This window comes from Procambarus clarkii, chromosome 9 (genome assembly GCF_040958095.1).
Source record: "Procambarus clarkii isolate CNS0578487 chromosome 9, FALCON_Pclarkii_2.0, whole genome shotgun sequence".
In the NCBI taxonomy this organism is placed as follows: domain Eukaryota; kingdom Metazoa; phylum Arthropoda; class Malacostraca; order Decapoda; family Cambaridae; genus Procambarus; species Procambarus clarkii.
In genome coordinates, this window is record NC_091158.1 from 14,774,176 (window position 1) to 14,801,943 (window position 27,768).

Below are 27,768 nucleotides of genomic sequence, written 5' to 3' on the forward strand. Positions count from 1 at the left end.
GTATATGATCCTGGTTGATCATATACCTGATCAACCAGGCTGTGACTCATACGTCATGCTGCGAGCAGCCGCGTCTAACAGCCTGGTTGATCAGTCCAGCAACTAGGAGGCCTGGTCGACGACCGGGCCGCGGGGACGCTAAGCCCCGGAAGCACCTCAAGGTAACCTCAAGGTGTTGTATACCGAACATGTCCTCTTTGTCCACCTTATTAATTCTCCGGAACCTTTATATATCCTTTACGTGATCCCTCGGTTCTGTCTCTTCCAGTGTGATGATGTTTATTTCCTTTAGTCTCTCCTCATATGCAAACAACGAGTGACAATAACGTGGCTGAAGATATGTTGACCAAACCACACATCAGAAAATGGAGAAACGACGACGTTTCGCTCCGTCGTGTGATGTCGAAACATCGAGTTTAATCCTCTCAGTTGTGGCATGAGACTCGTTTAACTTTTCCATGTTTGGTTATATAGTTTTAGGTGAGGGTTAGGTTAGGTTCAGGTTAGGTTTTTATCTTCTCAAGAAGATAACGGAGGGTTCTGCGTTGGAGAGGCATACTCCAGAATGGACTCCAGTATACAGAAGATCTCCTTTCCTTAGATTCCTAAATATTCATATATTTTTCAGTATCGCATTTGCTGATGATGTATACTTTGTTTATGAGTATCCGGTACCAATCAAGGGTTTATATGAACTGTCAGATTGTTCTCTATTATTCTTCCAGGAGGTTTACCCTTGTATTCGTATTGTTTTGGATCTTGCTCCCACCTCAGTTCTTATTACTTGGTATTTATCTTTGTTGAAGTCTAGTAGCCAATTTTCCGACGATCCCTGAACCTTTATCCAACTCTAGCTGCATTTTACAATTGTGTAAAAACATACTGTGTGTGTGTGTGTGTGTGTGTGTGTGTGTGTGTGTGTGTGTGTGTGTGTGTGTGTGTGTGTGTGCGCGTGCTTTTTCTATTCCATTTGCTTGTGACTCGTACAGTGGAAAGGTTTTCTTGACATCTCTCAGTCGTCCGTGGCCCCTGGCCCTGTCATTTCTCATTTTAAACTTGGTCTCTTTGTCCACTCTCAGTTCCCCTCAGTATCTTGTTCTTGTTAGTATATATATATATCTCCTGTTTCATTTTTTTCTCTTAAATGGTGAGGATGTCGTACAAGTACGCCACGACATGGCTTCTACGGATTTTCTCATTGATACATCACGTTAGTGTAATTACTTTCTGTGGGAATGCAACCCGTTCTCGCAAATTCGTAAAGTCGATATTGACTTATTAACTACGTGCATAGGTGATATACTAAACATAATAGATACCCTTAAAAAGATTCATAGAAAACACCGACCTTACCTAACCTTGTTAGTATCTTAAGATAAGCATCTTATTGCTTCGTAATTACAATTATTACTTAACCTATACCTATTATAGGTTAGGTAATAATTGTAATTACGAAGCAATAAGATGCTTATCTTAAGATACTAACAAGGTTAGGTAAGGTCGGTGTTTTCTATGAATCTTTTTAAGGGTATCTATTATGTTAAGTATGTCACCTATGCACATATTTAATAAGTCAATATTGACTTATTAAATTTGCGAGAACGGGTTGGGGAATGTATAGATTGTGAATATATTAATAATGTATACTTCAAGATCCGTCTCTTCCTCTCTTTCTGGAGACTTTCTCCATGATAATCTGTACTGTCCCTTGGGTCTTCTTTTTTTTCTTGAGTCTCATGATGAGATTCTTCTGGCCCGATAGTCTTTTATTGGATAAGTTCCATTCCTCCAGGGCCACTGGGAGCTCTGGCTCCTTTACAAATACTTCCCGGAATCTTTAATTTAGTATTTCACATACTTCCTTGTCATTTTCTATGTTACCACCATTATTCTTAGTTAATTTACTATGAACCCCATACCTATTCTTTAAGCGACAATGGAAAGGGTCGCGCCATACTTTGGCGCGACCTTGTCTGGGCGACTGGGCGACGGGGGTCCCTAGGTTGAAAGTAGACTCAAGATTTGTACTTTGTGTCTTAACTTCAGGTGGCGAAGTGAGTGTTTATAAGTCTTGAGGAACAGTGTTGTGGTCGTCGGTAAAGGTAACCTTTACTTAACTGTGAGCGGCGTCAGTCAGTCCCGCTGTGATGGTCACGGAACCACAGACCCGCTAGGACAACGGCTCGACCCATCATGTGGGGAAATGCTTTCAATATCTCATATTTTGTCTGTTCCGCTTACTGCTGTCAGCAGTTATTTCTCCATAATGCGTCTATACTGTACAGTACTAGTGGACACCTCCTGTTGGCACTCATCTCACCACCTGGCACTTCTCATTACATGACACTTCTTACCACATGTCATTTATCTCATCATCTGGTCTCATCTCATACCCTAGCATTCATATCAACGCCTTCCACTTATCTCACTACTTGCCACTTCTTCCCCACCTGGCACTTGTCTCACTAACTGCCACTCATGCTATCACTTGACACTTATCAACACCTGGCACTACTCTCGCCAGTTGGTACCCGTGTGCGCGATATTAACGGCTTGAACAATTGGTGTTCAGAATATATTCTCTCAGTCTCTCACTTCTCCTTCAACCACTCCTAACACACACTTCTATAGCTGCTTCTGGCACACTTCTTCAACTACCCCTGACACACTGCTCTTACAACTACTCCTGGCAGTCTTTCATTTCAGTAATAACAATACCCATACAAATGCTAATGCATTGACTATTTCCTCCTCCCTACAACATGGCTCGGGCAAGAGTCTGCAGAAGCGTTGAGAGTGTGGAGGAGTAAGCGGGTGTAGGGGAAGTGTGACATGTGTGTTGTCTCTCCAGTGGTGTACCAGGCCTACGAGAGCGAGGTGAACAACGAGTATATCATTAAGGGCAACTCGGCCATCCTCAAGTGCAACATCCCGTCCTTCGTGGCCGACTTCGTCAGTGTTCAGGCCTGGGTGGATAGTGACAGCGTCGTCACCTATCCCTCTAACTCTTATGGTAATTTAACCCAAAGGAAATAATGAACTAATTATGTAGGTTGTGTTTATAGAGGTTCCTGAGGCGATGAAACTGACCAAGTGACCAAGACAAACTATTCCTTTACAGTAATAATTAGTACATTATCACTTTCAGAGCTCTTCTGGCGTCGACATATTTTCCTTGTTCATGAAATATTTCTTTCTCTCCAGGTCAATTTACATGAACGAAATCATAAATTAGTTCCCCGAGTAAGCTTGGTTGACTTGGGGCCAGGAGTAGCGGAAGACGCGAGAGTCAGGAGAATGATCACACTGTTAGCTTCATGTCATGTCTCAACCTCTCTTATTGTGGGTTAAGTGTTTGTTATGGCTACCTTGACCTGGAGGTTACCTTGAGGTGCTTCCGGGGCTTAGCGTCCCCGCGGCCAGGTCGTCGACCAGGCCTCCTGGTGGCTGGACTGGTCAACCAGGCTGTTGGACGCGGCTGCTCGCAGCCTGACCTAGGAATCACAGCCTGGTTGATCAGGTTTCCTTTGGAGGTGGCTGAGTTAGCTTAACTGCTCCCTGGGTGTTTATATATGCCGGAGTAGCTTTGTACCGCTCATGTTGTTGCACGGGATGCAGTGGGAATGTCAACTAAATATCACCGTGATTGTCGTCCCGACTTTGTTCTGTCCCGACCACAGCGTCACGTTGGTTGGTGAGTCAGTCTCCAGGCGGCTCTCAGCCACCTGGTACAATTACTTCTCCCATTTCCAAGTCCTGTGTACATGAGCTTTTCCCCGATGTCTCCACCTGAGACTGCTTGTTGGGGGTCACCATTAGTGTGGTCTTTACGGTGTGTCACCTACACTATCACCACATAGCTGCATCATCACTGACGCTCCTAAAGCAGCCCAAAACATGTCTTCGCTGCCCTTATGCTGTCGCCTTCATTCTTCTTTACCTTAATTCTATCGTCTTTGTAATTATGTTGTATCTTCTGCTCTAATACTGTCGTCTTTTGCGGCCTTAATACTGTTGTCTCGGTGTCTGTTATATCTTACATCTTGCCGTGTGTCTTCAACCGTTGATCAGTTGTGCGTCAGAACTTCGAAGTTGGCGTCGGAGACGAATACGTGATCCGTGGCAACTCTGTCATCTTCAAGTGCAACATTCCCTCCTTCGTGGGAGACTTCGTCAAGGTCACCTCCTGGACCACGGACGCTGGAGACAACTTTTACCCTTCTGATAATTATGGTAATGACCAGGTTGTACTGACTGGCCCAGATCCCAGCTCCACCGCCCAGTGCGCTCACTCAAGTTCACTTTCTCCTTTCCCAAATATATCATCTTTCAGATTTTGCGGTTATGTCACCAATCAAAATGTGCAAGTACTTTAATTCTGAAAATGTGGCTTAATATCATAACTTATTTCACATTTTCAGAGGGGAGGGGGTTGAACTAATGTTACCTGACTGTTACAACCCGTGTTTGTTTCAGATCTCTCCTGGCGTCGACATATTTTCTGTTTGTTCATGAAATATTTTTCTCCAGGTCAATTTACATGAGCAAAATCATAAATTAGTTCCCCGAGTAAGCTTGGTTGACTTGGGGCCAGGAGTAGCGGAAGACGCGAGAGTCAGGAGAATGATCACACTGTTAGCTTCATGTCATGTCTCAACCTCTCTTATTGTGGGTTAAGTGTTTGTTATGGCTGAGTTAGCTTAATATACTCCCTGTTTATATAAGCCAGCGAAGCTTTGTTGTATTGCTCATGTTGCCACACTTGATGCATGGCAATGTCATCTAGATAGCACAGTGATTGTCGTCCCAACTTTGTTTTGTCCCGACCACAGCGTCACGTTGGTTGGTGAGTTGGTCTCCAGGTGTCTCGGCCACCTCCCAGTCGGCACAATATTCAAGAGTAACATTGATTCATCGTTGAATACACCTTACACTTGGATATTGTGCCCACGAGACTAATACTTTACTACTCATTTCCAAGTCTTATGTATATACAAAGTTTCCCCTGGTCTTTATCAGACTGCTTTATTGGGGTTACTGTTAGTCTGGTGTTTACATCTGGAGCCGCCTACACTCTCACTATGTAGCTGCATCATTTGGGCTCCTGCAGCAGCCCAAATCTCTCGTGTTTCCTTCGCAGTCCTTATTCTTCATTATCTTAATTCTATCGCCCTTTCTTTTGTAATTATATCGTATTTTCTGTCGATTACTGGCGTCTTTGCGGCCTACATACTGTCGTCTCGGTGTCTCTGATATCTTACACCTCGCCGTATGTCTCCACCACTGATCAGTTGTGCGTCAGAACTTCGAGGTGGGCGTGGCAGACGAGTACGTGATCCGTGGCAACTCGGCCATCTTCAAGTGCACCATTCCCTCCTTCGTGGGAGACTTCGTCAAGGTCACCTCCTGGACCACGGACGCTGGAGACAACTTTTACCCCTCTGATAATTATGGTAATGACCAGGTAGATTCCTGGGAATGATACTGACTGGCCCAGCTCCACCGCCCAGTGTGCTCACTCAAATACTCTTTCTCCTTTCCAGATTATCTTTTCTTTCAGATTTTGCAGTTACGTTACAATATAAAATATGCAAGTACTTCATTTTGAAAATCTGGCTTTATATATTTTTTGCTTATATTTTCAGGGGTGGGGGTGGGTGGGGGGTTATGTTGAACTAATGTTACCTGAATGTCTCGGACCATGAGAGGGTGTTATATTGCGCCAGATAAAGTTACTAAAAAGTTTTCTTGTGTTCGTCTTTCATTAATTCACTTTCCCTAAACTTTTCCTCCCACGCCTGCCAGTGATGACTGCTGGGACTCACTTTAAACTTTTTAGCGTGTACACCTTTTTTTCCCCCCTGGCTGGGACGTTAACATTCAGCGGCCGCCTCGCTGTTGTTACCGCTACACAATTTAAATGCGAAATCGTCTTCCGAGTCTTCCCCAATTCTTGGCCAAGGACTCGATTTAATTTTTATTCAGATACGACCATAAATATGCCGGCGCCGGCCCACTTCCCCTCCACGGGGAGGAGAGGTGTGATCATGGACGAGTAGTTAGCGGTTTTTACAACCACTCTCACTGCCACACCCGCCAGACTCGTGTCCCAGGCGCCAGTGACACGACTGGCACACGTTCCATACACCGGCACGTGTGTGTGGCACCTGACGTGCCTCCACGCGGGGCCACTACCTGGGGTACACCTCAGGACGTGGGCATCTCTCGTGGCACTGTAGCTCGGTATTGATGCCATCATCGTATGTTGTTAAGCATTCATATGTTGTTTGGTGCGGGTTTGGTATGTTCAGCACTATGCCAGTGGTGTACCGGTCGTGGTCTTAGTGTTTGGCAGCCCCGGTATACTGGTAGTTGAACTTTGTGAACGTCAACACTGGAATAATGGTTATTGTATTTTGTGTGTGTGACAGCCCCGGGATAACGGTAGTGGGACGTTGTGTATGGTAGTTCTGATATACCCGTACTGGTACTTGGTGTATGATAGTGTCAATATATCAGTAGTGGTACTGTGTGTATGATAGTCCCGGTATACCGGTAGTGGTGCACCAGTTCTACAAGACGTCGGTAGGGGAGGAGTATGTGATCCGGGGCAACTCGGCCCTCCTCAAGTGCAACATTCCCTCCTTCGTCGCCGACTTCGTCAAGGTCACGGGCTGGACCACCGACAACGACGAGGCTTTCTACCCCAGCAACACTTATGGTAATGTCGGCGGTCAGCGCGCGTGACGCTCGCACGTGCGCCGCACATTTAATGTACCTTTACCCGTGCTTGCCACCACCCTCCCTCTCCCCTCCAGGGCGGCACCCTGGCACTCCTCAGAGGCATTAATCGTTCTCTTCTCTCTCTCTCTCTTCCAGCACACATTGTGTTATCTATTATCGACTCTTATCATGTTAAGGTTAATATTATTGCTAACATTTTTTTAGTCTCTTTTCAGATATAGATTAATTTGTGTATTATTAGATAAATTTTGTTTTCTGACTAATTTCCCGTCAGTTAAAATTAGTTTAATTGACTGATTAATGATTAATAATGTTTAACTGATTTCCCGTCAGTTTCCCGTAAAAATTAAGACATCAAAACCTGAATCACACTATAGAATGTATACAAAATATTAAGCCTGGGAATATTGTCAGAATACTTTTTTTAAACAGTGATGTAACAGCTGTGTAGCAACTATGAGGAAAATATGATAGGCTGGATAACCCAGGCTGGATAGCCCAGGCTGGATAGCCCAGGCTGGATAACCCAGGCTGGATAACCCAGGCTGGATAACCCAGGCTGGATAACCCAGGCTGGATAACCCAGGCTGGATAGCTCAGACTGGATAGCTCAGGCTGGATAGCTCAGGCTGGATAACCCAGGCTGGATAACCCAGGCTGGATAGCCCAGGCTGGATAACCCAGGCTGGATAACTCAGGCTGGATGACCCAGGCTGGATGACCCAGGCTGGATAACTCAGGCTGGATGACCCAGGCTGGATGACCCAGGCTGGATAGCCCAGGCTGGATAACTCAGGCTGGATAACCCAGGCTGGATAACCCAGGCTGGGGAACCCAGGCTGGATAACCCAGGCTGGATAACTCAGGCTGGATAACTCAGGCTAGATAACCCAGGCTGGATAACCCAGGCTGGATAACCCGTCCTCTCAGCTAATAGGTAGTGTTTTTTATGTTATGGTAACCAACGTTACAAATGCAACCTTCTATGGAAAGCAGCGGCTCACAAATATATCTTACGTTTTCTGTGCATCGGACTCGATGGGTTAGGTGGGTTGCTTGGGTACGTACGCTTTTGTTTAGGTTACGAGGTTGATTTTTGTACGGGGTGGCAAATCAAGATAACGTGACGAGATAACAAGAACCTCTCAAATAAAATATGCGAAAACTAGTAATGATAATTTTTGAGACAGTACTATATAGAGTGGAATACTGTTACACATTCAGAGCCGGAGTTGGTGACCTAGAGAACGTGCAGATACTGTTTAGTGTCAGAAGACATTCAGATAACTTCCTGCAAGACGTACCAGACCAATCAGGTTGTAGTGGATATGTGGGGCCTGCGGGCCGCTCCAAGCAACAGCCTGTTGGACCAAGTTATCACAAGTCCAGCCTGGCCCCAGGCCGGGCTAGGGGAGTTGAAGAACTCCCAGAGCCCTCTCTAGGAAATTCAAGTGAAACATCTATTTTATTTGAACTGCTTAAAATCATTTAAATTGTACTGCTTGCAGCGCAGGCGAGAGAGAGGTGATCACCTACACCTGCAGAATATGAGACCTGGAAGCATGGTACTCAAGGGACACCTTTAAAGTTGTATTAACTTTAAAGTTAATAGAATTGTCTTTTCAACACCCAAGCCATATCAACACCCTCCCTTTAAATATAAAGGTCATTTCTACCAGACCTCTCACTGTGCTCAAAAGGAAACGATACAAGCTTCCAAAGGATTCCAGATTAAACGGTCTGCGAGTGGTAAATTAGACTGCTTGCAGCGGCGTCTAACAGTCTGGTCGATCAAACTGTCGGGCTGGTCAAAGTCTGGGCCACTGGGACACCGATTCTTTGAACCACTTTAAGTTAGTGTCATGACGTGTAAGGGAACTCCCAGGTCAGTGACACAACCGTAACACAGTGGGAGTTGTGGGTCAGTAGCATCACACAGTGGGAGTTGTGGGTCAGTAGCGTCACACAGTGGGAGTCGTGAGTCAGCAGCGTCACACAGTGGGGAGTCTTGGGTGAGTAACTCCACCCTCCGTCCTTCAGAAGACTACAACACCCCTAACCACCACCGTCACTCAGATCAATAAGAGGAGTATGAGCGTCACACTAATAACTCTTCAGTCAGCCCCCCACCTTGACGTCATCACTGACAAACAACAGTTCATAGCCATAGATGGCGCAGTGATCAGTAACATCTGGTGCCAGCTGGACTAGTCACTTAGGTGGGCCTGTCGGCCGTCCGTCACTTTGTGCATGTTCCTCCGTCACTTAGTGGATATCCGTCCGTCACTTAGTGGGAGTCCACGTGTTACGCAGTGGTTTAGTGGGTGACCGTTACTCAGCCATCCTTGCAACACTTCCTCTTCGTTGTGGAGGGAAGACGGGTTCCGGGGACCCGATGGTGGGCGCTTGAGTGCGACGTACGTGGTCAAATGATAGGAGACAGACTAAAAGTGTTCCATCCATTATTTGATGGACCCCGGGGGGGGGTCTTGTTGTGTCACAGAGCCTTATTCCCTCCGGTTTTACTCTTTCCATTGGGGAGTTGAGCCGAGATTGTGAACCTAAACCAAGGGTGAAGGTGAAGAATTTTGTTTATTCAGTGCTATAGTCACTTCTTATATGTTTACCTGTTGTTGGTTCCGGGAACTATCTTTCCCACGGCCCGGTCTCTAACCAGGCCTCCTGGTTGGAGGTCTGGTTAACCAAGCTGTTGGACGCAGCTGCTCGCGTTGTGTGGAACACAACGTAGTTGATCAGATATCCTTTCGAGGTGTTTATCAAGTATTCTCTTGAACACCGTGAGAGGTACTCAAGAGATAAATTGTTTATCAATCAATCAATCAGCCACCACTCAGTGTGTGTCCGTCACTCATTGGGTATCCATCACTCAATGTGTCCTTCACTAAGACTCGTCTTCCTCAGTGGTGCACCAGGACTACCAGACGGACGTGGTACCCGAGTACGTGATCCGGGGCAACTCTGCCCTTCTCAAGTGCAACATCCCCTCCTTTGTCGCCGACTTCGTCAGCGTGCAGGCCTGGCTCACTGATAAAGGCCAGACATATTACCCATCAGATATATATGGTAAATGACGTAGCCCATCAAAAGCAGATGATCACTTGCTCTGAAGCTATGCTTCAGTTTCGCTAATGTTCCCTCTGTAATTTCAGGAATAATATCGTACTTTCTTTTCTCTTACAGGATTTGACACACTTACCTATCTGTAATTGTATGTTTATCATAGCATGTTTACAGGAAACCCGCACATTATTTGCTGTTTGTGAGTAATGTGTGTGTGAATGTACAAAGTTATCAAAAATCTCTTTCCAGTTTCAGTACTGATTAGCTTGGAGTATTACAATCTTATCGGGTTGCCTTAAATATATGTCTGTATATTATTACTACAAGTGTATTGAACTAGCATGTTGAAGAGCTCTGGGTAGCAGTTCCTGGAGCCTCAGCTCTATGTAGCAATTCCATGGGCTTTAGAGCTCTGGGTAGCGGTTGCTTGTGCCACATAGCTGTGGGAAGCCGTGGATCAGCAGCGGCGCTGGAATCCTGCCACTTGCTATTCTTTATTATGAAAATGGATCCTCTTATTGTCAATTTGTCTCTGATTGTTGTCTGGGCTTCATCTGGAGTGATCAGCTCTCAGTAGTATTGGCGGGCGCTTCTCTCGTCTGATTGCTGACTTAGATTTATGTACGAAATGTCCTCGGATTGTCTGAGTGGGCTTCTCTGGGGACTAAGGGCGGGGAGAGCAGGTGTTGGGTTCCAGGTTACCTGACAGTAAAGTACCCGTTAGTGTCCACCGTGAAGGGCAGTTGGCCCTTGGTAGTGAACAGTTGAACCCTTGATTGAGGTCGTTGACGCGTGTCTCGTCCCCCTACAGTGGTTCCTCAGGCGTATCTCATAGACGTGAGTCTGGAGAACGTAATCCGCGGCAACTCTGCCATCCTCAAGTGCAACATCCCGTCCTTCGTGGCCGACTTCGTCAGCGTGCAGGCGTGGGTCACCGACAAGGCCGATATCTTCTACCCGAGCCAGAATTACGGTAATGTTCGAGCCTTCCCGGGAGGCTCATGACTTTCATTGCGACTACGGGATATATAGCACGAAGCGGGCCTTAATGTTTACCCCCCATGGGGAAATTTTCTCCGGCAGTATTTCTCTCCCGACGAAGGTTGCCAGGCTGTTGTAGCCCAACCGGCGCTGCTCTTACCCACTCTTGTCTTGCCATATTTAACAGCGACTTAACACCTCTACCTTTTTCTTGCAGGAATATTTAACACTTAACTTTATAATCTTTAATTTTATTTGCAGGAATGTTAGAAATATTTTTCATATACGATAATAGTAATTATATTACATTTGTTTGGTATTCCAGGTACTTCTTTAAAACTTTCTCACAGTAATTAACTTTTTGACATTTTAAGGAATAAAATTTCTTGGCAGTAACTGAAGCCGGTGAAGAGTTGTGTATGGACAGCCTGTCCTCTCCAGTGTTCACAGCATGACCAAGTAACAGGGGGGCCCAAACCATGTATCAGGGGACCCCAAACTCTGCTTCAAGGACCCAGACTATGTGTCCGGGGCTCCCAAACCGTTGGGGACCCCCAGACTATGAGTCAGGGACCCAAAGCCATGTATCTTAAATCCAGCCAAGTTCCTTTATGGGCATGGCCCCGTCCTTCGCCCTCTCCCCTCCAGTAAACGCCGAGTTGCCCATTCTTTGTACAGGACTGGAAAGTATTTACATGTTAATTCTTGGGTCGAGACACTAACACAGTCTAAGGGAGAAGGGAATGAAGGTTTATCTCCAGCGTTTGGCAGAATATTTGTGATTCAGTGGTACTCGATAATTAGTTACTTTTCGGATAGGACACCGTCGACATTCTATATTATTTAGCAACTCTGATTTTGTTTGTTTGTATTTCCCTTTTAGTCCTGAAGTGTTCATAGAAGCGTTGTCTCGCGTTGACACTCATTTACATTACATAGTCATCATCCTCTTCTCATCAACCTCACCACCTGCTGTCACTATCTTCTCTTTGTTAACATTACCACTAGTAAGCTGTCACCATCCTATCCTCCTTGTAACAGGAGTGTTGAACAAGAACTTTGAACAAGAGCTCTGAACAAGAAAACTTTTTGTTCACAGTTCATGTTCAATACAACTGTTACATAATCAGCAACCATTCTTTGGCAACATCTTCACCATTCAGCATTGTGGCCAACATTTCAGTTGTGCACCAGGACTATATGACTGACGTTAGCCTGGAGTACGTGATCCGGGGCAACTCGGCCCTCCTCAAGTGCAACATTCCGTCCTTCGTCGCCGACTTCGTCAGCGTGCAGGCCTGGCTCACTGATAATGATCAAGCTTATTACCCATCAGACAGTTATGGTAATTGTACCGAGTGTCTGTATGGACATGATATGACCATGTATGGGCATGAGATGACTATGTTTTGACATGACTAATAATCAGCTCTATTCCCCACAGATCTGTCTCATTTATAACTTTTTATTTTTTTTTCAGGCGAGTTATTAAATAATTGTTTTGACCACAAATAACATCGTTTCTCACTTGTTTAATTCACAGGTGATAATCTTTCATTTTATTTGCCTTAGTTCAGACTGTTGTAAACATCTTTGGGATAAAGCGTGACGTACGACATACACCTCACTCTATCAACGGGGCTCAAACTTTCCCAGCCGCTCACACACACTGTGGACTCCCATGGTAGAGATGGGAGTGCGCATGTGTGTAGCTAGTCTTGAGAACCTCAACTTACCAAGAACTGTTTTTGTGTCCTTCGCACTGTCAGCTACTAGTCCTCTCTCCAGGTTACCGTCTCCACGACCGCCGCCGTCATGTCATCCGCCAGTACTCTTTTGTTGTTTCTCGTCTTCATTATTCTTTTTTTCATATGTTTTAGGAAGGCAGTCATCGCCGCTCCTGTATCTCTTCCTCTCTCTCCCCCTGTACCTCCGTGTATAGTGTTGACAATGGTGCACCAGCAGTACCAACCTCCCTTGTCTCTCCTCTCTCTCTGTTCCTCCGTGTATAGTGTTGACAATGGTGTACCAGCAGTACCAACCTCCCTTGTCTCTCCTCTCTCTCTGTACCTCCGTGTATGGTGTTGACAGTGGTGCACCAGCAGTACCAACCTCCCTTGTCTCTCCTCTCTCTCTGTACCTCCGTGTATGGTGTTGACAGTGGTGCACCAGCAGTACCAGACGGACGTGTACCACGAGTACGTCATCCAGGGCAACTCGGCCATCTTCAAGTGTAACGTGCCTTCCTTCGTCGCCGACTTCGTCACCGTCCAGTCGTGGGAGACCGACCAGGGCGACTCTTACGTCCTGAGTGACCATTTCGGTAAAAAATATAAAAGCGTCGCTCGTGTAAAACCCTCCATCATGTGTTTCATGACCCGTTATCCTTCCCTTGCAGGCTTCTCTGAACACTGGTCTGCCAGACTGGATTTAATCCCATTTATTTTACAGCTCCTCGTGGTTTACGGTAATATTATTTGTTTATTTCAGACAAAGAATTCTGCAATATTTGTAATTTTATACACACAATTGTATATAATAATTTGTATAAGCATGTTCTTAATATGATATTACTTGCGCGTGCGCAAGGTCCAGTGCATGAATAATTCATCTAGCATATTCCAATACCTTTTGTATCATTCGCACGCAGTGTGTGTGTCCGTCCCTTGACTCTAGCACCGACCTCACGTAATGTATCTGACCCTTCGCTGAACCGCTTACCGTCCACTGACTGTCTGATGACTTGGTACAGTATTTACATGCTGTATGCAGTCGTCTGCAGATTCAGGTACCACTCACATAGTGTACGTAACTGTATGGCGAGTATGGTCCCATTCATACCGCGGTTTGTGTCCGTTATTTTTTTTTATTAATCGAACACCATCCAGACACCTTGTACGTGATCGTGTGTTGAGTTGCGCACCATCCTCAACTTGTACGTGACCGTCTTCTCAGTTATCAGGCTACACCCGTCACACTGCTGTCTATTCACACACGCTACTACAGTCACCCCCTCTCTCACTCTCTCTCTCTCTCTTCCCGTCACATCTGTTCCTCCTTCCTTCCATTACCCGTCACAACTTACTTAAAGCCTCATAATGACTGACTGTTCCTGGTACTTCCGGCTTTCGCTGTAGTGAATGCCTCATATCTTATGGTGACTTAAGCAGCTAGAGATTTTCTTGCGAGTTGAGCATCTTGAGTGACGTTCCCCTCTGACTTTTCCACGGGCAGTTGTGCCTCAGATGTACTCGGCCGAGGTGCTAACGGAGTACGTGATCCGGGGCAACTCTGCCATCCTCAAGTGCAGCATCCCGTCCTTCGTGGCCGACTTTGTCAGTGTGCAGGCGTGGGTGGCCGATGACGGAACTGTCATTTACCCGTCAAACAATTATGGTAATACTGAAGTCAGTGTGGTATCTAACGGCCGGGGTTTTCCTTTTTTTCAGGGATGTGCATTATATATAATTTACTTTCAGTAAAGAGATAATGTGTGTGTATTTTTGACGTATTTTGTAATGGGCACTTTGTCTTCGCTTTCAGGAATAGGTTTCACGCATGACATATGGTTGGTTGTCATGGTTCCTCATGACTAGTTTCTCTTTTCCTTTAGGTCTACTGACTATATTGTTGTGCTTCGTAACGAAGAGTGGCTTCGGCTTCTGTGTTTTTAATATACTTGTTTTATGTTGCATGGTTATTGGCCGATGTTAATTCATATAAATACATCAATATTTGGCTTCAGCGTCTGATGCGAACTTGTCTCCATCAGGCGCTGATGATGGGAACTTGTCTCTCTCTCAGGTACTGATGATGCTGCCGAGGCGCTACTTTTCTTTGCCTTTTTATCATCAGGAACGCGTTAATTTATTCTTAGATTCCAGATTCCAGAAAAAACTTTTTGCGTTAAAATGAGTTACAGACAGCCTGGAGTGCTGCCACACCTGCCTGGAGTGCTGCCACACCTGCCTGGAGTGCTGCCACACCTGCCTGGAGTGCTGCCACACCTGGCGGCTTCTCCCAATTCTGTGTATGGTTTCTCTCTATATATATTTTTTAAATCGGTGCCGTTATCATTCGTTTCATGGCTCTTTTTGCACATGGTCTTGTTCTTATCCTTCACCTTTTCTCCCTTTGTCTCTTTTCTGCCCTCTCTTCGCCCACTCCAGATGGATATTAGGGTGCACGAAGGTTGATGCTCTTTCATAACCCTCTTTTTCACCATCGTCTTGGTTACGAAGGAGAGCCATTCGTAGCTTTCTTCCAGCTGGGTAGGTGGTAACAGGAGCAGTAGGTGGTAAGAGCTGTACATAAGGTGACTAGCCAATACTTCCTCTAGTGGTGGCGCAGACGTATCAGTCAGAAGCGGACAACGAGTACGTGATCCGAGGTAACTCTGCCATCATCAAGTGTGAGATCCCGTCTTACGTGGCCGATTTCGTCTCTGTACAGTCGTGGGTGGACTCTGAGGGACAGATCTACTACCCGTCTGATAGCTATGGTAATTCCACAACCCACACGGCTCATCTCCTCATTCATAACTTTAGCTTACAGAGTTGGTGATGACCATATGTGGAGGGGGGGGGGGGAGGATGGTTTTGGTGATAGCCATACATGGCGTGATTGATTACTCATCTGTTGAGAGGAATAATTACAATTTCTTCTTCTCAGGGAAGTTCAATAGAATTTTTGCTAATATTTTTGTGTTCACAGTGATCAAGGCTTTTCATTTTTTTTTTTGCCTCATTCCTTTTGTTGCATAGTTTTGCTTGCCATTAGTGTTATATTGTTGGGTAACGTTGCTTTGTGTCTCTGCTGACTGCCGCTAGTGGTGTACCAGACCTACCACCTGGAGGCACTCAATCAAAACGTGATCCTGGGCAACTCTGCCATCATCAAGTGCGAGATCCCGTCCTTCGTGGCGGACTTCGTCAGCGTGCAGGCCTGGGTCGACTCTGAGGACCTGGTCTATTATCCCAACTCTCACTATGGTAACGGGGCTCACACATCACGCAAAAAATGATAATGCCAACTTTTGTTTTGTTTTCAGGACTTATAAATTTGTTACACCTTTTTCAGTGTTAATGGGTATTCCTCAGACGCAATCCTCAATCACATATCTAATATTTTTTTGGAGGTTTCCCGTTTTAATGCTCATTATTTTGTTAACACAAGGTTGACAGGCATTGTGGTGATCTTCCCGGCCACAGAGCTCCATCTTCCATCACTGTCGTATCTGAGATAATCTTTAATCTCAGATAGTTAATCTCTTGTATGCCCCCTCCTTCCTTTCCCCCCGGCCAGTGGTGCCCCAGACCTTCCAGATTGAGGCAGACAACGAACACGTGATCCTGGGCAACTCTGCCATCATCAAGTGCGAGATTCCCTCCTTCGTGGCGGACTTCGTCAGCGTGCAGGCCTGGGTCGACTCTGAGGACCGGGTCTTCTACCCCTCCTCTCATAGCTATGGTAAAGCTCCGCTCTCACCTCACCCTCTTCTTCTCCCAGGCCTCTCCTTGATCGTAATTAATTATATATATATATATATATATATATATATATATATATATATATATATATATATATATATATAGTGGTGTACCGGATCTCTTGCAGGTAGTCCATAAAGAAACATTATTAAAAATACTAATTCTTTTCCTTTTCTTTATTGCAGAAACTAAATATTCGCTAAATTGTTTATTAAGGTATAACGGAAACATTGAGTTAACTGTAAATTCTTTACGTAAATTTGTTTGCCTTCATCTGTAAAGAAGAGCTAAAAGCTCTTTACAGAGAAGTGACAGCTCTTTGGGTCATAACAAAAAATGTTAAATCGTTTAGCTGCGAGAATTAATGGAGTTGTCTCTACAGCTGGGACACGTCAGCTGCAGGTGGTGTTGGTAATTTCCCCAGTGTATACCCCATGTGTCGGGGTTGTTCCTAGTGGCGTGTGGTACACTTAGTTCACTCTCTCCTCTCAACGACGGTATTGTTCCAAGTTCCTCCTGTTATTGGCGTATATGGCAAGGTACACTGTGAGTGCTTCTCCCGTGGGCCCTACCGTGGGCTCTATCGTGGGCCCTACCGAGGCCCCTACCGTGAGCTCTACCGTGGGCTCTACCGTGGGTCCTACCGTGGGGTCAACCGTGGGCCCTACCGTGGGCCCTACCGTGGTCCCTACCGTGGTCCCTACCGTGGGGCCCCAACCGTGGGCCCTACCAAAGCGTGCCAACAACCAGTAATCCGCCTAACCCAGAGACACAGATTGTCATTAGTCCAAATATATACACACGTTCAATGTTTTATATGCTATAAAAGCGTTCAGTTTAACCGCTTGTTTCCAGGATATCGTACAAATGTGATGCATTTAGTTGAGGACGAGTTGCTTCATGGGTTGTGAGGACGAGTTGCTTCATAGGTTGTGAGGACGAGTTGCCTCATGGGTTGTGAGGACGAGTTGCTTCATGGGTGGTGAGGACGAGTTGCTTCATAGGTTGTGAGGACGAGTTGCTTCATAGGTTGTGAGGACGAGTTACCTCATGGGTTGTGAGGACGAGTTGCTTCATGGGTTGTGAGAACGAGTTGCTTCATGGGTTGTGAGGATGAGTTACCTCATGGGTTGTGAGGACGAGTTGCTTCATGGGTTGTGAGGACGAGTTGCTTCATGGGTTGTGAGGACGAGTTACCTCATGGGTTGTGAGGACGAGTTGCTTCATGGGTTGTGAGGACGAGTTACCTCATGGGTTGTGAGGATGAGTTTCTTCATAGGTAGTGAGAATTTGTTCATGCACTGATCTTAGTTTTTCCAGCGAGTGATGTACATCAGTGTCTCATATTCATGATTTACAATGATCTCACGTGTTTATGGTGTACAGTGATCTCCCAGTCCTACCTGCTGGAGGCTGAGTCTGAGAACGTGATCCGGGGTAACTCTGCTATCCTCAAGTGTAAAATCCCGTCCTTCGTGGCCGACTTCGTGAGTGTGCAGGCGTGGGTGGACTCTGAGGGCACTCACTACTACCCGACCAACGACTATGGTAATGCTTCCTGGAGTCAGAGAGGGAGGGAGGGAGGGACGGGGAAGCACTGCACTTATGGCTGCTATCCAAGCTCTCTGAAATTAACGTTTTCTTATTTTTTTCAGACTATATTAATATTTACTTTCTTTTCCAGTGTCATTATAATAAAACATGTTCCTTTTTTCAGTATTTTAGTGTTGTATGTCTTGCATTGCTTAACTGAAATATTGTATACAGGTTTTGTAATTGGGAAGTTATATTGTTCGACAACAAAGTTTACCCTCACGCGCGCTGTTCACTTGTTTTACGGTCGCGTCTCGTAACTTACTACAGGTGCTGTCTTGTGGCAATTTAGTTGTTGGGAGAGTATCGCACGTCACCCCACCGGCGAGTCGTGGCTGAGGAAGCCGCTCTAGTAGGTGTTAGGAGGCAGGTGTAGGGCAGGACTGTGTAGGTGTTCCAGGTGAAGTTGTGGGTGTAAGGTGTAGGGAACACACGCTTGGTTATGGTTGTCTTCCCTGGATGTGCTCTGGACGTGAGCGAGCGAGAGGAAGGTGTAGCGGGGACGGTGTTGATGACTGGTGAGAGGAAGGTGTAGTGGAGACTGGTGATGACTGTGGAGGAGAGCAAGACTGTAGGGATGTTGATGTTGATGACTGTACTCTTCCCCGGGTGTACTCAGTGGTGGCTCAGGAGTACCAGACGGAGGCAGAGAACGAGTACGTGATACGGGGCAACTCTGTGGTAATGAAATGCAAGATTCCGTCCTTCGTGGCCGACTTCGTCAGTGTACATTCTTGGACGGACTCTGAGGACCACTCATATTACCCGTCCAGTAGAGAATATGGTAATACTCTCACCGTTCTCGCCCCGAGGTTTAACTCAAACAAAAAAAAGGTTCTGTTTTCAGAAAATTAATGATATTTTCCTTTTCCACAGTAAAGTAACAAGCATTAAGTTTCTCCTTTCAGATGTGGTAATGATTTAAATTATTATTCCTTCTGGGATTTGTTGTCATTTTCTTATTTTTCACTGTGTTTAAGAACACTGTATAGCTAATATAGGAATACGCTCTGTGCTCGAGAACATTGTATAACCGATATAGGATCACACTCTGTGCTGGAGAACATTGTATAACCGATATAGGATCACACTCTGTGCTGGAGAACAACGTGCGATTACCTCTGATACTTTGCCCTCATCCTGTCATGTTGTTATACGCCTGTATAACATGTGTACACACGCATACATGTTCATACAGTGGGTGTATAATATGTGTACACACGCATACACGTTCATACAGTGGGTGTGAGCCCAGCGAGGCGGCTGCGACGTCCCCGTGGCTCTCCCGCCATATTTAACCGGAGGAGGAGGAGTTCCCCAACGGAATAAGATAATTTCTCTGACGGCTGAATAGATATTTTCCAACGGCTGAAAAGAATTTTCCTGGCGAGATGAAAGTTCCCTTCCCCCCCCCCCACACCCACGACGTAAGAGAACTCCTACGGGATAAGATAATTTCCCCAAAAGACTAAGAGAATTTCCCTCACTGCGTAAAAGAATTTCCCTGCTCTTACGGAGATTTCCCGCTCGTCTTCTCGCCTCCTTCTCTTGTTCCGTAGTGGCGACATTTTATGCGCACTCTTCACCTCTTTTTGTTGATTTTTTGTAATTAAGTTTTCATAAGAAAAGAACGGAATTATTAACACATTAACACGAGCTTAATTTAATTTGGAATAAATTGAGGAATATCTCGCATGCCAGTTGGCCAGAAAGCGAGGAATTCTGAGTTGCGATGTGGCTGTAGTGGGTGAGGGGTGAGGGGTGAGGGGAGGAGGGGGTGAGGGGTGAGGGGAGAGGGGGCATTCCCACTTATCCCTCTTAGGGACCAACGCCCCTTGGAATTTGGTTATATGTGACGCTCACGACGTATTCCAGTGTGTGATGCTCTGGTTATCCTATCGGCTTAGCATTCCATCAGTCCTAGTTCGATTCTCGTTGAGGAGGCAGTGTCTTATCTGGTTTAAGGAGGATTTCGGAGTATAGACATACAATATCCCCTACAGCGGCTTGATAAATACCCAGCCACACGAGGGAGACTGGAACTGATGTCTGCTTCATGTGAGGTGACGACGACTCCAGAGTCACGTTTGCTGTTCCGGTCCACCTTGTCTACATTGTGCTAGTTCCGGGGTTCAGTGTCTCCGCGGGCCGGTCTCTGAATCGATGATCTGGTTGGTGGTTTCGTCAACCAGACTGTTAGACGCCTCTGACCGTCTAATGTCCATGTGTTGTAGATATGGTGGATATGTGGGGTTGCGCGCCGCTCCAAGCAACAGCCTGTTGGACCAAGTTATCACAAATCGAGCCTGGCCCCAGACCGGACTCGGGGAATAGAAAAACTCCCGAAACCCTCTCCTTCAATGCTTCAGAAAATGCTTCAGGTAATCGCATACTTATCTGGTTCATATCGGAGTGGGTTCTTGGACTTCTACTCCCCAAGTCCGGCATGAGCCAGTGGAACAGGTATCCTATGGAGGTGTTTATCAAGTTTTCATTTCAACACCGTGAGGATCTAGTTCACTAGTTCAAAATGTTTTATTTCTAGGATATTCCTTAAGCCTCTGACGGGCCAGATAAAAGTTTATTTTGTAACTGTGAGACGCGACTCATGCTGGCTCCATCCTGGTTTTGTTTACTCACTTGTGCTGGAACACTTACTTTCAACCGTATGAGTTGAAAATCAAACCATATTCATATGGTTTGATTCATTCTTGTGTTGTTCATCACGCTTCGCTGTTGTGATGGTCCAGTTGTTGCTTACTGTTGGTTTGTGTTACTACGGAAGGTTACCTTGAGGTTACCTTGTGATGGTTTCGGGGCTTAGCGTCCCCGCGGCCCGGTCGTCGACCAGGCCTCCTGGTTGCTGGACTGGTCAACCAGGCTGTTGGTCGCGGCTGTTCGCAGCCTGACGTATGAGTCACAGCCTGGTTGATCAGATATCATTGGAGATGCTTATCCAGTTTTCTCTTCAACACTGTGAGGGGTCGGCCAGTTATGCCCCGCATGTGTAGTGGAAGCGTGTTGAGTTGCGGAAGGTGGAAGGTTGAGTTTCAGAGAAAGTTGCGGAAACTGAAGGTGTTAGTTGCTTCCTCACATCATTACTGTTCTTTACCACTTATAGCAACACGGATATCCTATAGAATTCAGCACAATTCATATAAATTCTTATATAGAATTTCTTGACTGAAATTCATCGGTACCTTTTCAGCAACATACAGAAAACGCTTATTGGTCTACTGAAAAATATTCCTAAATTACGTCTTTCCAATGAAAATGAACTAGAAGTCCATCGCCGTCTGTAAAATACATCTATACACCATCTCCTACGTAAGAATACAGCTGAACAACATTCACATCCAGTAAGAACTAAACATCATCGATCTCACCACACCATACCAGACCACCATGTCCCCTCACCACACCATACCAGACCACCATGTCCCCTCACCACACCATACCAGGCCACCATGTCCCCTCACCACACCATACCAGGCCACCATGTCCCCTCACCACACCATATCAGGCCACTATGTCCCTCACCACACCATACCAGACCACCATGTCCCCTCACCACACCATATCAGGCCACCATGTCCCTCACCACACCATACCAGACCACCATGTCCCCTCACCACACCATATCAGGCCACCATGTCCCTCACCACACCATATCAGGCCACCATGTCCCTCACCACACCATACCAGACCACCATGTCCCTCACCACACCATACCAGGCCACCATGTCCCTCACCACACCATACCAGACCACCATGTCCCTCACCACACCATACCAGACCACCATGTCCCTCACCACACCATACCAGACCACCATGTCCCCTCACCACACCATACCAGGCCACCATGTCCCCTCACCACACCATATCAGGCCACCATGTCCCTCACCACACCATACCAGACCACCATGTCCCTTCACCACACCATACCAGGCCACCATGTCCCCTCACCACACCATATCAGGCCACCATGTCCCTCACCACACCATACCAGACCACCATGTCCCCTCACCACACCATACCAGGCCACCATGTCCCCTCACCACACCATATCAGGCCACCATGTCCCTCACCACACCGTACCAGACCACCATGTCCCTCACCACACCATACCAGACCACCATGTCCCTCACCACACCATACCAGGCCACCATGTCCCTCACCACACCATACCAGACCACCATGTTCCTCACCACACCATGTCCCCTCACCACACCATACCAGACCACACCATGGCCCTCACCACACCATACCAGTCCACACCATGGCCCTCACCACACCATGGCCCCTCACCACACCATACTCTTCCCTCCAACAAAGGACACTGACCAGGAGGAGGTGGAGGAGGAGGTCCATGTGTTGGACCCGGTCCTCGGAGGTTCTCGAGTGTCTCCTTCACTAAATGCTGCCCCCAACACCTCATCTTTAAGTCTGGTGGGCCAGTCAGATCCCCCCCCCCCGGACTCCACCCGGACTCCCACTTAATAATGACTTCCCTACTCTCCTCCCAGCTTCATGTAAGCACTCTCCTTAACTTTTACTATCTTGCCTGGGTTGTATATCCTGCCCGGTTGTTTATGCTGCCTTGTTGTATATCCTACCTGTTTGTATATTCTGCTTGGTTGTATATTCACCCTAGTGGACTCTACTGCCTGGTTGAATATCCTGCCTGGTTGAATATCCAGCTGCTCTCTCTCTCTCTCTCTCTCTCTCTCTCTCTCTCTCTCTCTCTCTCTCTCTCTCTCTCTCTCTCTCTCTCTCTCTCTCTCTCTCTCTCTCTCTCTCTCTTTCTCTTTCTCTCTCTTTCTCTTTCTCTCTCTTTCTCTTTCTCTTTCTCTTTCTCTTTCTTTCTCTCTCTTTCTCTTTCTCTTTCTCTTTCTCTTTCTCTTTCTCTTTCTCTCTTTCTCTTTCTCTCTTTCTCTTTCTCTTTCTCTTTCTCTTTCTCTATCCATCCATCCATCCATCCACCCATCCACCTTTGTGACTGTGGCAGGACCCCGTGAGGCTGGTGAGGTCATCGCAGGCCGCTGTCAGTTTGTTTACACCCTCCGCCATTGTTGTCCTGCTCAAGTGGCGGGAACGTCTCCCTGGTCTGCTCCTCCTGCTAGCAGCTCCACACTCCTTGCTTCTCCTTCCCACCTTACTCTTTCTCCTTTCCCAGCTTCACTAGTCCTTCCAGCATGCTCTCTTTAAGTTGCTCTTCAGGTTACATAAGGACATTTTCAACTCAAACTCTTGGTGCTGTATATACCTGCTGCGTTTGAGTGTGTGTACATGTTTGTATGTGCTTCCACGCGAGTGTGTGTGTGTGTGTGTGTGTGTGTGTGTGTGTGTGTGTGTGTGTGTGTGTGTGTGTGTGTGTGTGTGTGTGTGTGTGTGTGTGTGTGTTTACTAGTTGTGTTTACTAGTTGTGTTTTTACGGGGGTTGAGCTTTGCTCTTTCGGCCCGCCTCTCAACTGTCAATCAACTGTTTACTAACTACTTTTTTTTTCCACACCACACACACACACACACACACCCCAGGAAGCAGCCCGTGACAGCTGACTAACTCCCAGGTACCTATTTACTGCTAGGTAACAGGGGCACTTAGGGTGAAAGAAACTTTGCCCATTTGTTTCTGCCTCGTGCGGGAATCGAACCCGTGCCATAGAATTACGAGTACTGCGCGCTATCCACCAGGCTACGAGGCCCCCATCTGTGTGTGTGTGTGTGTGTGTGTGTGTGTGTGTGTGTGTGTGTGTGTGTGTGTGTGTGTGTGTGTGCCTGTTTGGTCTCATATATGTGACTTGTGTAACATAACTTTAAAACTGCATGGAGTTAGCCAGCTCTACTTTTGATCTCATTCTACCTTCCTACTGTTGTTAGGCTGGATGAGAGCTTCCATGCACCCTTGTGGCTCATATCATATCTCCGGCCTATACCACATAACTTGTCTCTCCTATGTTGATGATGTTGAACACTGCGTCTTTGTCTTCTTCGTTAATGCCTTCACGTATCTTATATGTCGTGATCATTTCTTCTGTGTCTCGTATCTAGTGAAATGAGGTCAGTTTTTCTGATGCCAGCCTCGTGATGAGCCTCTTGTCTCGTTTTATACGTTTTTTATTCGAAGATTCCATACCAGGGAAGCATACTGTAAAACTGGTTTCAAGTAGGTACCTTACCTTACCTTGAGGTGATTTCGGGGCTCAGCGACCCCGGCCCGGTCGTCGACCAGGCCTCCTCAGTACTCCTCAGGTAGTGTACAATATTCGGAAGGTTCCTTTGTCTTGGTACTGAAGGATGATACAGTACTAACTAGGTTTAAAAATGCCGCTGAAGTTATTATGAAAATACGTTCATAAGATGTTAGGCTTCTCGTTTTGTCGATGCCGAGATACTTTATCCTTTGAATTTGCGGTCTCCTCATCCTTGTTCCCAGAACCGAGCATTTGCTTGGATTAAAATCAAGTGGCCACTTCTCAGACCACTTTTTGTTTTTTGCCTTGTCCAAGTCTTCATATATTATTTTGCTGTCGTCCGCTTATCTTATTTAGATTAACAGCTTTGCCTCTTACGGGAATATCTAGATACTGATTTATGGTGTGTGGAAGGGGGAGATGGTAGGAGGGGAGAAGGGGTGAAGGGGAGAGGGGATGGAGGGGAGAGGGGATAGGAGGGGAGAGGGGGTGGAGGTGTAAGGGGGTGGAATGGGTAGTTGGTGGCTTGAGAAGGTAGCAGCATTACAAGTGATTTGTTGGCATGTATTATGCTGTACTTTTGAAGTACGGAATGAACAATTATTACGAGAGTGTGTCTTCGCCGTCAGTGGTGGCTCAAGACTACGAGACTGACGCGGACAAGGAGTTCGTGATCCTGGGCAACTCTGCCATCATGAGGTGCGAGATCCCGTCCTTCGTCGCCGACTTCGTCACCGTTCAGTCTTGGCTAGACAATGAGGGGAAAATCTATTATCCAACCGATAATGCTTACGGTAATGGATTTGTTTTCTCATTGAATTTGGTTGCTGAAACCCCCAGCTGACTAATAAAGACTTTGTCATATTGGTATTTTCAGGTCTTTTGCTTGTGTTTATATTTAAGTATATATTTTTTCACAGGTTTACATTTTGTTGTAATGGTGATTGTTTTTTTGCAGGCACATGTTGGCAAATATAAATAATACGTAACTTAATATAATTCATGTTAAACTCTTTTGCCTGAACCTCCTAATGCCTTTATCTCAGCGCCTTACTTTTGTTCCCATTCCACCTCGTCATGTTACAAATTATATGACATTATATCACCACCGCTTACTCCTTGTATTCCCTTCTGTCCAGTACATTTCTTCCTCACCACACAGCTTAGCCTTTGCTTGAGGGGCATTAGTAGGGGCGAGGGATGGGGTGGTGCTGGTGTGGTAATGGGGGTGGTAATGGGGGTGGTGATGGTGTGGTATAGCCGTGTACCGCAGGCAGGCGACATTCACTCACTCAGTCTGTTGTGTCTAGTGGTGTCTCAGGAGTACAAGACTCGGGTACATGATGAGGACGTCTTGAGAGGCAACTCTGCCGTGCTCAAATGTGTGATCCCGTCCTTCGTGGCCGACTTCGTCAGTGTACAGTCGTGGTCAGACGACCAGGCGATGGTCTACTACCCCACCCAGACCTATGGTAATGCCGCCGGCCTTCACGCCAACACTCACTCTCACATACTCTTCTACCATATTTCAGTGGAGCTTTTTCTCTTTCTTTTTCAGAATTCTGGAGATGGCTGCGTGATTTCAGAGGAACTAATTATTGTTTTTCATAAAAATTTCTCTTGTATTTTGGCCACTGTTGTTGCCTGACGGGCGTTACTCTCGTGGTGGGAGGTGTTTCCTCGGGTGAACGTCACGCTCCCTTTATTTTTCAAATAATTCTACTTTTTTTCCTAACTGTTGTTGGAATGTTCTGATTGTGGCTCTCTCCTAGTGGTGTCTCAAGGTTACGTCACTCAAGTGGTCGACGAGAGCGTCCTGAGGGGCAACTCGGCCATACTCAAGTGTCTCATCCCATCCTTCGTCGCCGATTTCGTCAGTGTTAATTCGTGGGTGGATGGGGAGGGGATGCTCTACTATCCTTCACAAGACTATGGTAATGCTGGTGGCTGAGGCTGGCTCAAGTGGATCATAATGGTTCTAATGTTCTCTTCTAGCCTTACCATCGCTCCCTCCCCTCCCCCCATCATCCCATTACTTCATCAGCACTAATGACTTTATATTCACCAGCGTAACATTACGTTTTCGTTATTGTTTTTTACAACTTCCAAGGCTTTCAAAGTGTGAGAACAGCCGTGTCTTGGGGGGTTGTAGCGTCCCCGTGGACACATGAGCCACCACACACACCCTGTTGAAGGGAGAGGCCATGCCCCCCCCCTGTACTGTTGAGGGGGAGGCCATGCCCCCCTGTACTGTTGAAGGACGAAGGCCATGCCCCCTCTGTACTGTTGAGGGGTAGGCCATGCCCCTCCGTACTGTTGAGGGGTAGGCCATACCCCTCTGTACTGTTGAGGGGGGAGGCCATGCCCCCTCTGTACTGTTGAGGGGGGAGGCCATGCCCCTCTGTACTGTTGAGGGGGGAGGCCATGCCCCTCTGTACTCTTGAGGGGGGAGGCCACACCCCTTTACTTGACTGTTGAGGGTTGGTATTAGCTCCCTGGTGCTGCCACTTAACAAGTCACGAGGGAGAATGTGGTGTAGATGTGTACACCACCAAACACATGTGTGAGGGCCAGGGAGGAGTGTGTTGTGGGGTGTCTGATGCGGGGTTCTCTCTCAGTGGTGGCTCAGGGGTACCTCACCCAAGTGCTGGACGAGAGCGTGCTCAGGGGGAACTCGGCCATATTTAAGTGTGTGATACCGTCCTTCGTGGCCGACTTCGTCAGCGTGCAGGCCTGGGAGGACCTGGAGGAGATCTCATATGTGGCCACTGACAACTACGGTACGATAACCTCACCACCAATGCTCACTAACAACCAACTCCTGCTTCCCAGTTTTCAGATCACTGGTGCTTCTCCTGGGCTGGCTCATGCACTGTATTCAATAAATATTTTAATTAAAACATTTACTATATTTTTTAACTCGCATCGTGATACAACGGATACATCGTGATACAGTGTCTTTCCACATATTGTTATATCTTACTGTATACGTAAGATATGCATTAATATAAACAATTTTGAAGTATAAAGTATGTAAGGGGCACTGACCAGTGGCGGTAAAGATCACCGAAAATGCGCAGCCAGCGCGGGTCACGGAGCGCATTGTTGGCTATATTTGGTTCTTACTTCGGGCACCAAGTATGTATAGGCGGTACTGGTAACCTGGCTTACGCTCAGATATACGTTCAAGCACTGCGGTCACCCAGACAATGGCTGCCAGTCAAGTTGGAATTTGATGCTCTTAATTACAGATATATAAAAACGTGGTGTGGGTGTGATGCAGTTTGTGCCGCTGGGAGACAGCACAATGTTTTCCTGCCCGAGGATCAACATTTGTTGCTCATTATTATTCCTACCTCATTTGAGGAAGGTGGCGGGCTGGAATCTCTGATTACTCTCATCTCTCTCATGTTTTCCTTAACCCTAAACTTTAATGAGTTTTCAGATTTATCTTATTATAGTTTGCTGATATAGGACGTTGGGTCGTGGTCGTATGGGTGACGCTGCCTTCTGGGAGGCCTCCTCTTCTATCTTTTTGTTTTTTATTTTGTAGTGTCTTCGTGTCGGCAACAAATATATTACCCAACAAAATATTTTTAGTTGCCATGCCCGCCATTGGCACTACTTCACGTTGCTGCCATCATACAGATTCGTGTCACCCACCCCGGTCTGACCATATGCCAAGC

At 46.5% G+C, this 27,768-nt stretch overlaps 1 protein-coding gene across 1 annotated transcript in view; it reads left to right on the forward strand.

The window, feature by feature from the left end:
* The window catches only part of LOC138362818 (cell adhesion molecule Dscam1-like), a 59,859-nt gene that overhangs the window by 7,455 nt on the left and 24,636 nt on the right, over positions 1-27,768 (forward strand). Inside the window, exon 4 of the mRNA XM_069321382.1 lies at positions 24,712-24,876. Within this exon, the coding sequence (XP_069177483.1) occupies positions 24,712-24,876 (165 nt within the window). The remainder of the gene's footprint in view (positions 1-24,711; positions 24,877-27,768) is intronic.